The sequence below is a fragment of the Sturnus vulgaris genome, chromosome 7 (genome assembly GCF_052056855.1).
Source record: "Sturnus vulgaris isolate bStuVul1 chromosome 7, bStuVul1.hap1, whole genome shotgun sequence".
In the NCBI taxonomy this organism is placed as follows: Eukaryota; Metazoa; Chordata; class Aves; order Passeriformes; family Sturnidae; genus Sturnus; species Sturnus vulgaris.
In genome coordinates this window covers 16,000,975-16,013,438 of record NC_142249.1, presented here as the reverse complement: position 1 = coordinate 16,013,438, position 12,464 = coordinate 16,000,975, and the positions used below count along the sequence as shown (strand labels likewise).

Genomic DNA, 12,464 nt, shown 5'->3' with positions numbered 1-12,464 from the left:
GCTAGTGTGATATCTAGGCCCCCTCTCTCATTACTCACCCAGAACACCCTCTCTCCACTGTTGATGCTTCACAGTTGATCCCTCCATTCCCCCCCCATCTGAAATTCCCAGCACAACAAAAAAACTCAGGAATGAGACAATTAATATGTATTATTTCAACAGGAGCCTTAAAAACAAAAAGCTTTTGCAACAACTTCCCAGTCAGAACCACAGAGACTATAGTAAGACAGAAAAACCTAAGAAACAGCAGCTGTAAAATATATTTAAAAGCCTTTATTCTTTCCTATCACAATGTGGCAAAAGAGACTAAATACAGTTTCCCATTTGTTTAAGTAAAAGCTGCCATTCCTCAGTCTCTTTGATGATAATGATACCCACAGTTAAAATCAAACTGCAGCACACACATGGAAAACTTTGAGCTCTGTACCAACTTTGCACAATGTATTATTAATAGCAAGGTTTGTGAACCCAAATGCTCTCAGGTGCTGAGAGCAAGGGGAAGCCTGACTGTGCTGGGCTCATGGTTGATGCTGATAAATGCAGCACACTGAGGAGGAAAAAGAAAAACTTGCACCTGAGGATTGATTGTATTACAGGAACCACTGGATCCACTGTGCTGTGCATGGGGAGAGACCAGTCAGGAGTGCAACATCAAGTAAAGAATACAAGGGGCAGGAGGGAAAAGGTATTAGGTGTCCCATTTTGCTGTCATGGAAAGGAAACAAAGTACGGTCAATGTCTGGTACTACCCACAGGGTTACACTGGGGTAGATCTTGGGTCACTCATCTGGCTCAGAATGACCAAAAGACCTTACTGATCCTCCAAATCTGCAGCTCCATGGCCACAAAACCACACCTCATTTCAGAGTGCCTGATAACAGTTATTCTAGTGCATCTTTTTACTTCAGCACATTCTTGCTGCTAAGCCCTAGGTTTGAACTTCTGAGAAGCAGCACAGCCTGAATTTGCAGAGGTGCCACGTGCTCCTAATGTGAAGACAGCTGAGCACAAGAGTGTTTTTATTGCCCTGCTGTAGAAGCTGGCCAGAAAATTATCTGCTTCCTGGCTGTTGTTCTGCAGTCCCAATTCCCTGGAGGACCATCTGGTGCAGTTATTTGAGGCACGGGCTTCATGGCCACCCTATTGACTGTGAAGCAGCCTTAGCACCATTGATTTCCAGAAGAAGTTACACTAAAAAATCAATAGGGTCTGTGTGCGGGATCCTGAGGAGAGAGGGGTGACCCCTCTTTGGAAAAAATATCTGCTCTGCAATGATAAGGAAGCAGCCCCATCCCCAGAAGGAAAGGGTGATGACTGAGTCAAAACATTCACAGAAATGGAAGGGAAGCAGGGTAGGGCTCCTCCAAGATTATGGATTTCTTGTCTAGAAAGTGGCATAAATGCGAGGTCTGACTTGAAATGTGTGCTTAAGTCAAAAGGAGGATTATGAAGATGATCTTCAGCCTGATACATCCAGCAGAGCTGTCTCCAGCAAGACCATAGTGCAACTAAGAACTTTTGAGGAAGGGAAGCATGTACATAAGTTCTGTGCCAAACATGCTTTGAAATGTTCTCAAAACACAGGAGTGTTTGGCCGTGGTGAAAACACAGCTCAGCATGGCTTGCAGCTATCAGCTGGGATCCTCTAGATCTGCTTTGATCTGTCTTTTATTAGCAGATTATGCATGGCTTTTTCTGTTATGAGATTGCTTTTTGAGGTCACTGACATATGCTAGGTGAAGTCAAGTGAAAAACAATGGTTCTTTTAGGAATCACTGACTTTCTGGGACATTCTCACCTAAGTTTTCTGTGTTAAAACCCATCTCCAAACAACAATTCAGCACCATCCAAAGTTCCTACTGCTGATATTGCACAGGCATAGTCAAATAGCAATCTCTCCCTCAACAGTTTACAATTTAACTAAACGCTAAAGTAATCCACAGGCTTGTCATCCATGTTGTATCTGGCTCTTGGTTTTTGTCTGCTTTGTCTCTTCAGATTGTAAACTGTTTGACGCAAGAACTGTCTCTGAGTCTGTGTTTGGACAGAAGAGAGGTCCTGGTCCTTGCACAGCCAGGTACCATAATAAATATAAGACACAATAATTTATTTTAAATTTAACATCAAAGAAAATAAAAGATTAAAACGGAAAGAAAACCTTTCACAGCTCGAGGCTTTCCCCCATGACAGTGCTCCAGAAGAGTGTGCTATCTGCTGGAGGGAGCTGACTGCTGACCCCAGTTGCTGGGAGGGCTGTGTGACGTACCACCACGGAAGTCACGCCGGAATGTGCCTGGGATGGAGAGGGAGGGGGAAGGGGGAAGAATGGTGAGGTCAAAAGCTAAACCATGATAAGAAAAAGAGAAATCCCTTTAAAATACACACATGCATTTTCTTGCCAGAATCTATCAAGCCAACAGCCAAAGCATGGTAATGGCATTTTGTTTATAAGAAAAAAGAAATAGCTTCTGTCCTAAGAATTTTTTGCCAAGTTTCAGGCAAAGGGGAGTCTAAGTGACTTGCTGGTTTAAGAATTTGTGTATTTTTAAGGAGGTGTTTTAGTAAGACTGGTGGCATGGCTCTTTCTAACACTGAGCACACAGCCCTGTAAGTGCTTACTACAGACCATGACATACCGTGGAAGCAAGCCCGGCAAAGGCAACAGCAGCACTTGTAGTTAAAGACATCATGCTGGCTTTGCAGGGCTCAGCCACTTGGGTCACATCCAGCCATCACTGAAGTTGATGGATGAACTCACACCAGCTTCAGCAGACTTTAAATGAGGCCCTTGGTTTGTGACTCTAACTGGGTAGAGGTCCACAAATGTGTCCCTCTAATGCTGTCTGTGTAAAATTTGCTGTTGACCCTAACTGCAGTGTGGTCCAACTGGAGCTTCTCCAGAATGAAGCTGCCCACGTGCTGCTCTGTGGGTAGGAACCACAGTCAGTGGGCCATTTTGGGTGCTTTTAACAGGTGAACATACAGAGTTTCAGTCACCTCACACCAGAAGTTTTTGATTTTTTCAAGTGTCTTAACTGCACCCAACAGTTACAGTGGGGTAAGATACTTAAGCCCCAGTCAAAGCTCACAGTAGCAAAGCAAGAGAATTTCCAGGGTCTATTGGAAGAACAGATGGCCTTTACAGTTCCATGGTCTCCTCTTTGCAAGTGGGGAGAAGCTGTGGAAAATCAGCACCCTCCTCAGAAGCTGGGGGACCAGTGGGTGTGTGGAGAAGGAGCATGCCAAAGCAGAGAGGAACCAAGCACGTTATTTGCAGAGATGGGGTCAAGAGGGATGACTCCCTGCAGGCTTGGGGTTTTTCTGCAATGGCTTCTGATGCCCAAAAGGGACACACTTGCTGCTACACTGCAGCAATTCAGGATCTGTCCTTCCAGCCTGGTTCACTGTGTGCCCCCCTTCCCTCCTCCATTTTCTCCTCCAGGTCCTTTCACTGTGCCAAACAACAGCATGCAATCATCTTGTGGGGGTTATTTCTGCCTAATATACCCACCCAGTGGGATTTCAGTGAACATTAAAGTGGTAGATGGAGCCTTTAATGAAGTTAACCTGCTGAAACCAGGAGAGCATTTGGTTGAAGTACACCTGAAAGCTCTGGATTACACAGCAGCTGCTTCAAAAGAACCCATTGCCTCCTTTCATACCACTGCTGTATTGAGAAATAATACAGCACCTTTATATTCTGCCTAATTTAGTCAGCTTGCTGAGGTCTGAAAGCTTTCTTTATTAACTCTGAAGATGCAGGGTCTCTCCTCCCCCTTGTCAGTACCACAGTCTACTACATGGAGCAGACCCCCAGCAGCACCTCTGCACCCCTCCCGTGGCTCAGCACCTCCTGAGCCAGCAGGAATTGCCCTTCCTCTCTCCACTAATCCCATGATGGATTTTAACTCCACTAGTTTTCTTTTTCCCTATTTCCTGCCGTTTATGCATTTTTCCCCCCATCCCCCTTGTCCTGTATCTTTGTTTCTTTCACCACCCCCCCTTCTTCACTCTTCTTTTACCTCTGTTTTTTTTCCATCCTTCTTCTCACTTCTCCTTTCCAGGCTGCCTCAGCGCTCCCTTCATTTCCCCTGCTGGTCAGTGCTGCTCCCGTACCCTCCCCAGAGCCAGCTGCTAGCTCCTGGCCCCGCAGCAGGGCAGTGCTGGCCCAGGACCCCTGTGGCTGCCTAAGCTTCAGGCCACACCACAGCCGGGCAGTGGGAGCACTGCACGCCAGCAGTGTTGCCCCTGTATCCTGTGTGCAGGAGAGACAGGGGGACAAAGCAGCTCCCTGCTGCCAGGAAGATAGGCTGGCAGCTGGGAATGTGGGGGGACAAGTTAGAAGGAGGTGAGCAATAACAGGGTGAGTGGGAAATAACAGGGTGGGCAGGAGTGGGATGGGAGGGCAGTAGTGGGGTGGGCAAGCAGTAATGGGGTGGGCAAGCACTTACCTGCTACAGCACCCAAGAGCTGAAGGGGCAGCCTCTGGGCTTGCTCTTCGGCCGCTGCTTTAGCAGATTAGCAGACATGGTATTCCCCATGAATAAATTAACAGGCCAGCTTGCTAGTTAAGCCATCTCTAGACTGGAAGTTTATGGACTTGAATGCAATGTGCCAAACTACTTTGCCCAAGTTGGGGTACTAGCCTGCTTTTTGAGTATGGACAAATTCCCCAGCAAACAGTCTGGTTGAAGGCTAGGGCTAATGGGAAGCTAAGGTAATTATCAGCTATTTGTGGCTATGAAATGAGATCTCGTAATCATGCACCTGATAGACTAATAAAAACATTTTATATGATGCACTTAGAGCTTTTTAGCCGAGGATCTCAAAGCACTGTCTGGAGGAGGAAAAGTGCAACAAGAAGTCTGCATTTCTGTGAGGAATTGGGAGACAACCCACACCGTCTGCCCCCATGCCCTGCGCTCCTGCTCCTTGGATACCCTGCCAAAAATGTTTGAGTCCCTGCTCTCCTGCTGACTGACAATACTTACGGTTTTATCTAGGCTGGGTATCATTTTTCCCCTCTCTCATTCCGAACGCTGTTTCAGTCCTGCCGTGTTGTTTTCTCTGGAAGGCTGTCAAGATCTGCATTGGAAATAGTATGTTTTGACATAAAACTGGGGGAGACACCCTGTTTGTCCAACTACTCTGGGGCCAAGAGAAGGTTACAGGAATACATGATGCCTTGGTTTTAATTTTATTTTCTTTTAAATCAGGATTGAGAAAGGCTTTAAGGAAAAACTTGGGGATTTCCTGCTTTACAGACACCTCCTGATGGTCAGTTCATGGGGAGAGAAGGACTCATTTAGAAAGAGGAAGCTGTGATTGAAAATAAATGAGGCTGCATGATCAATGTTTAAAAGGAGCTGCAATTAGAGGGAGGAGAAGAGTAGAGCTGCAGAGTGCCAGGGAAAACCCTAGGAACACAGGCCCTTGGGTCAGCAGCAGGGAGCTAGGCAGTGTTTGAGGAGGGAAGGAAAGACGGGGGAAATTTCACTGCATCACAGCTCTGACTAATGCTTGGGCTGCAAATTCCTTCAACCAAATTTAATGCAGATGGTACGTTAAATATTACAGTACCATTAAATTACATATTGTCTCATTTTCAGTGAGGTTTTGTGGATGTTTCTGACATACAGACATGGAAAAACGCTACAGCTCCCGATGGGTTTGGCGAGTGCTTACTTATGGGTTTTAAATACCCACAGGAGGACTGAGCAGAGCCCTGAGCCCTTTGGCAGAAGCAGGACTTCCTGGCATGGAGACTTGATGAGGTCCAGCCTCCCTTGGGGCACGGAGCAATGCCCACAGCAGCAGCAGCTGCCCCTGGAAACAGGCAGAGGTAAGCTCATGATACATAGCATCACCTTGTGCTCAGTGCCTTCAAACCTGAGAGAGGGTCGGAGTATTAAATGCTCCCAAAATAAGTGCTTTTGACACTCCTCTACCTGACCTGGAGTAATAGGTGTCACCAGCTCTATTATCATCGTGTCCTGAACACATGCAGTGGTAGAAACTGCAGTAGCATTGCCTGGTTCTTTAATTGTGCCTTTCCTTTCCTGACAGTGGCATGTTAGGGAGAGGAGACTTGAGATCCGACACTAAACACAGGGCTGGATTTGTGGAAAGCAATTGAAAAGCAGCTGAGAGAAACCTCTGTGGAGCAGCAGGTAACTTCATTTCCCATCACCATTTTCTTTCCTAAGGTTATCTTCTCTTCATTCAGTAACAGATCAGAGCTGTTATCAGTTCAAGGTTGTGTTTGCACTCTTCTATTGACCTTAACCAGGGAAAACGGAACATAATGGAAGAAAAATTGTCCCTGTGCCATATGGTACGTGAGATGGGGCTGTCTCTGATTAGGGCTTGGTAACCTCTTCCTTTTCCATGCATGTCTTAAGAAAGAATGATTCATGCTGTGGGTTTATATTACACTCTGATATCTGTGTTATGTTTTTCAAGGGCTATTTATACACGCAAAAAATCACACTTCGCTAGCTTGATAGTAGTCTAACTACAAGCGAGTAGTAAATAATAGTTGCATAATTCCACATCAAAATACAATAAATAAGACAGTAGACTGCTGCCACTGGCTTTGCATTGACTTCAGTGGGTTTTGGAGCACATTTGAGCCACAGAATATGCAAAATCAGGTATTAAAACACACAGAAGGAAGAGGGATGCTACAGCCCTCAGGGTAAGGGCTGAAATATCAGATCTATCTGTCAGGCCAAATCTGTTGCTGTCAATGAACTTCCACTGGCCTCAGAGGAACTCTAAGTGTTTGTGTTGTGTGTAAGTGCTTAAACAGGTTGGCATCGTGATTTCATTGACGTGAGCGCCTAATGCTACTCATAACTGATAGACAGCAGAGTACAAAATAATTAGTCTCATCACCCTAAATGAATACCAGTGAAATGTTACTTTCCCTCTCACCCACACAATGATATATCTCACTTCTGCCACATGCCAGTATCTCTTCACTAATTACCAACTCAAGAAAACTGAGATAACATAGCTTTAATCGTTTTGTCTACTGTTTATTTGGAAGCTGGAATCTAAAATCTAGGGATTCATCAACAACATAAAGGAATTGTTTTTAAATAGCTTTTTGGCGCAGGGTTTTAGGGCTCCTTTCACATGCTTTGAAATTTCACCTCTCGAAGAGGATGGAGGTGTGAGTTAGCCCCAGTTTGTCAGATACCAGCTTTTTAAGCCCGTTGTGGTCTGTGAATATAAGCAACAAGTAAACGCACGGTCCCAGGAGTTCCAGAGACTTCCCACCCTCACAGGGCACAGGCGAACAAACTTTACGAGCTCTGCTAGGATGACAGTGTGAACGCTGCTCTCGGTTTGTGTTTTTAAAGAGCATCTTGGAGAAAACGGGTTTGGAGCGTGGAAGCCAGCTGTAGTGCAGTCCCGGAGGGGGTTTGCATTTGTCCCTTGTAGCAGCCTTTGCACCTCAACGTGGGTGCCAGGAGCGAGGCAGCGTGTGCTTTCCGCTGCCGCTCCCCGCTCTGGCAGGCGGCTCTGGTCGAGGCTCGGCGCTTCTGGGTCTCGGCCGGCAGCGGCGGAAGCCCACGAGCAGGGACAATCCTTGTCCTGATGCTCCCCCATCCGACAATTTCTGGGTGTCTCCCTTTTCACAGCCGACTCTTTTGCCGTTATTTCCAGCGGGTTTGGTTCCTGCCTGCGCTGCGGGGCCGTCAGCGCCCGGGCGGGGGCCGGCCGGCACCCGCGGCACAGCAGCGCGGCCGGGACGCGCCCGGCTCCGCGGGACCACTCCGCGCCCCGCGCCGCCCCGGTCCCCGCGCCGCCCCGGTCCCCGCGCTGCCGGGACCGCCGCGCTGCCGGGACCGCCGCGCTGCCGGGACCGCCGCGCTGCCCGCGGGCGGGGCGGGCGGGGCGGGGCGCGGGGGCGGCGCGGTGCGCGGGCGCGGGGCGGTGCGCGGGCGAGAGGGGGGGTGCGGGGGGCGGCGCCGGCGCTCGGCGCTGACAGCCACATGCCGCCCTGCCTGAAAAGGCTGCGAGGCGCCGGCGGGGAGGGAGAGGAGGCGCAGACGGCGCCCCAGCCCGCACCACCGCCGCTGCGCCCCGGGGGATGTCGAGGCGCCGGCCCCGCGGGTCGCCCTAGGGGACAGGCGCTGCGCCGGCACCGCCCGCCCCGCAGCCCCGGCGCGGGGAACGCCGCCGCCCCTCGCTGAGCCCCGCCGGAGCTGGTCGCGAGTGGGGCGCCCACACGGGGCGCGGCGCGCCCGGGGTAGCGAGGCGAAGCCCGGCCCCGCAGCCTCGAGTCTTGTGTTGTGGGTTTCGGGGTTTTTTTATAATTTGTTCTGGAGGATGGATACGTTTCTTCTCGCCTGGGGATTTCTAGGGCTGTGCTTGCCCGGCTCCGGAGGTACGGCGGAGACAGGTAAGGCGCACTCGGGGATGAGGGATGTCCCCGTCCGCCCAACTTTCGGGCTCCCGGGCGCGGTCCCGGTCTCACGCATAGATGCTTTGCGTGGGAATAAATTTAGGGAATGCATGAGCGATCGGCCGCGCCACGCAGCTTTCGCAGCACGGGTTTTGGAGGGGCTAATGCGTGTGGCGGGGCGGGGACGGCGCACCCCGGCAAGGAGCGCAGCGGCTGCGGCCGCGCGGCTCCCAGCGCCCGGCGTGAAAGGGGCGAGAGGATGGAGCCGCACTGGAAAGTTGCGTGCTGATTTTTTGGGGACCTGCGGGAAAGGGAGGGGAAGCAGTGGAGATGAGCCACATGTCGGACACCCGCAGCCGAATGTCCGAGGCCCCGCGCCGGTTATAACCTCGGGAAACTTTAGGTGAGAAATTAAAATCATGTGGCGGGAGCAGCAGCAGGGGCCGTGCAGGGCTGGGAGCGAGCGAAGCTTAGCGACGGCGGCGGCGCCTTCAGGAAAGGCTGCTCGCGGTACGTGCGGGACCTGCACGCACTTTGCAAACGCTGGGCTGTCCCGGGACAAGGCAGGTTCATAGCAAGTATTGGGACGCGAATGTTTTTCTGTTCCTCGCTGACGAGGTAGGCTGGACTGTCAGGCGGTGCTGGGATGAAACCCGTCTTGGCATTGCTTCGGCATGGGGACAGGAACGGGGCAGGCTGAGGCTGGGCCCTGTGCTCCTCGGCCACTGGCTTTGAGTCTCGCTAGTGGGGGCAACAGGGTCCCGATCTGGAATAGTCTCTGGAGGAAAAGGATGTGCCGCCCAGTGCTCCCTCGGGGCTCCTCGTGCGCTCAGGAGATGCCTGGCAGGACGGTAGTGCCAAGCCCGCAACTGCTGAGCTGTGGGTTTGCCTTCCCGTTAGTCGGGGCCTCGGAACGTGGCTCAGGGCCCTGAGCTGCGGTCTGACCCGAGCAGCGTTTGATGATGGCAGAGTGCATTCTGCCTTCTCCTGCCCCGGAGCTGTGTGGCCATCCAGCTTCCCCTTGTAAAGGGGAAGTGAGAGAGTCTCTGCTGCCTAGAGAAAATCCATCTCTTTTGCAGTGCGAACCACAGACATTGCCGATAAACATTCAGCTGCCTGTTGGCATCACCTCCTTCCTTACGGTTATAAAGGAAAGGAAAAAAAATCCCATCTTTTGTTCAAGCAGGAAAACGAATAGGCACTTGATGGGATGAAGAGAAAGGGCAGTGTCCTGGGGAGGCCCTTGCTGAGTGCAACAGTCTTTTCAGATGATCCCTGTTGCAGAAGCAGTGTCTGATCTCATGGAGTAGGTTTTGTGCTGTGGCAGATCGGGCTGTAGCCTGAGGCTAGCTCCTGAGGGTGCACTGGCCAGGCTGGTTGTGATCCCTGTGGCGACTGTGCGCCTTTGTCCATGCGTTCACCTCCTTTTATCCTGGAGTGAGTTCGGCATCAGGACTGCTCACTACGGAGAGGTTTGTGAGCAAACCGTGTCTCTCAGGCCATTCAGGCGCTGTTAGCAGTGTTTATTTGAATGCGGGGTTTTCCCGGCTAAGCAGAGCATCACATGGTGTTGGAACCAGCAAGGAAGTTGTCTCCCTGTGGCCGACACCAGCGGTGGTTCGCCGAGATGATGATGTGCGGCTGCAAATCCGGTCAAATGACTTTATTGCCAGCACAGTGAGCAAAGGTACGGAGTAATGGGATCGAGGCAAACCTCGATCAGGCTACACTCAGCTCCAGTAAATTAGCCAGCCTAGTAAGGGAAACATGCCAGAGGTAGATGGATTTATGTTTCAGTCTGGTGTATCTGAAAGCCTTCCCCCATTATGGAAGTCCCTCTTTAGGTTCCCTAAGGGAGGTTAGTAGAGAGGGGAGACGTTTTTAATAGACAATAATATGATAATCCACATGGAAAAAAACCTCATGCAATATTTCTACAGTAAGAGATAAACAGTGCAGCTGCCAATTTGTATGTAGCCAAGCAAACCCTGACATAACCATGGAGGAGAGTGGGTGGGAGACCCGTGAAGATAAATTTGAAGGTTAGATGGCTGTGTGTTTTTCATTTTCCCGTAAAAAGCAATGAAGTAAGAAAGTAACAGATTTGAGTGACCCAAGTACTGAGCCGTTCAGATGATGTTTATGCCGCTCTGAGCAAAGCTCACTCTGGAGCCTTCCGAATAGTTTACTTAAAAGCTATTATTTTTAGTAGTGACTTAGGAGATGTAGCAAGGTGGGGAGGAGGACCAAAACAAATTGCTGCCAAGCAGGCGCACGGCCACACATACAAACATGCACACCCACACAAGCACTGAGTGTAGTGCCTTATGCCCGCGTGCTGTTAACTCAGCTCTTACTGGAAACAAAAGCTTTTTTAGGCTAGAAATCAGATAGTTGTCAGAGCATCACTGATAGCCACTGGTACAAGCTCGGTGGGGGGCTCTGACCCAGGTTAGGATGCTGCATTTTGTTTTCCTAGTTTTATTGCTACAGAAAATCATGGTGTGTGGTGTCTGGAGTGACAGGCATGCATGTTGGTCCCAGAGGGCTCTATGGAGGCGCTTCCCATCTCCCTGCCTTACTCCTTCTGCCCCCCCCTCCTCCTTCCCAGTAACTTCTCTGTGTTTGGTAGTTCGTACGTGGCTTTAGAAGGTTAAATAGAGAAAGCACCCTACTTTTCTGGGCTCGAGAAGACGGCACTTCCCGTCCCAGCAGGCGGGTGGGTTGGTTTCCTAGCAGAAACCTCCAGTGCTGCCAGGCACCAGGACATGGTGGCCTTGTACTGCAGATAGCTTGAGAGGAGAAAGCATCCTTCATGGGGTTTAGGAAGCTGTCAGGTTCAGATAAGGCTGGGATCCTATCCTGTGGGACCCCCAGTTGTATTAATAAGGAAAAATTAATTTTTAAGCACTGGGATTGCTGCCAAATTATATGACCTCTGACAGACCAGCTGTGCTAGGAAAATAAATTGTCTACATCTGAGACCCGTGATCCTATCTGAAATCTAAATAGAAAAAAAAAATGTCATTTAGCCACGGTGGTGGGGGCAGATTGCAGCAGCCTGAGAGCAAACTGGAAGCTGTTAAACTTGTTCTCCATTGTGTAGTGAAGTCACCACCACCGTGCCCCCATGGGGTTTTGGGAATACAGTTGTCTAATCCGGGAAGTGTGGAGAGCTGATGTGCCCGCACACACCCAAGCTGGGGCTGATGCTGTCCGCACGGGAGTGGGGGGTAGAAGTGGGGTGTGAACGTTTCCAGCTCCATCCTCACTCTGTAACAGCCCTTTGACACATTTCTAATTATAATACACACACACAGACAAAGAGGTAGCTGGGCTATTTTCGAAATCCCTGTCTACACCCTGGTGGAAACCGCAATACTAGCAACAACATAAATCAGGGCTGTTGCTAACAGTGTTGCACACGGCTTAGCGCTACAGTAGCATGGGTTTAATCACACTCAGAATCAAAGGGTCAGCCTGCTCCCTGCCTGAGCCAAAGCGCAGTCTCAGAAGGCCAGATCCTGAGCCAGCCTTGATGCCTGTGCAGTAAAAAGACACAAACGCGGACACGGAGGAGAGGTTTGTCAGCACGAGGTAAGCAGGCATGGGGCCAAACACTCGAAATCACAACTTGGATCTGTAACCCTTTCTATGTGCAAGCCCTGCCTGTGAATCAGGGAGGACAGCCAGAGTAATGCTGGGAGGCTGGGGCTCTAGCTACAGCCTTGGTGAGGTGACCTCTTCCCAAACAGTTTGGGAAAAGAGGTACAAGCAACAGGTTGGCATGCAAAACAGCCTGAAGTATAACTTGCAGGGCTGGACAGCTGTAAGGTCTTTGTCCGAATGCTTCTTCCCTTCTCTTCATACTTGATGAGTCAAAGAAAATGGGCTCCAGAGATAAAGTACTGGGCTCCAGGTCTTTGAAGCCTGCCCTCATTTCTCCCCATGCATTTGAGACAAAGGCAAGACATCTGTCCAGCTGTTCTGGTGGGTCACCCGTAGCTGTGAAGTGCTGTCTGTGTAGGGCTTGAATGCTTGCCCTTTT

At 50.3% G+C, this 12,464-nt stretch overlaps 1 protein-coding gene across 6 annotated transcripts in view; it reads left to right on the top strand.

The window, feature by feature from the left end:
- Positions 1–8,249: 8,249 nt before the first annotated feature.
- The window catches only part of NRP2 (neuropilin 2), an 89,017-nt gene continuing 84,802 nt past the window's right edge, over positions 8,250–12,464 (top strand). For 2 of the 6 annotated variants that reach the window (XM_014880315.2, XM_014880316.2), the window contains exon 1: positions 8,251–8,413. In XM_014880315.2, the coding sequence (XP_014735801.1) occupies positions 8,341–8,413 (73 nt within the window). In that variant the 5' untranslated portion in view covers positions 8,251–8,340. Of the gene's footprint in view, positions 8,414–12,464 lie in introns of all 6 variants that reach the window. The other 4 variants (XM_014880319.2, XM_014880318.2, XM_014880314.2 and 1 more) reach the window with 3 other exon arrangements.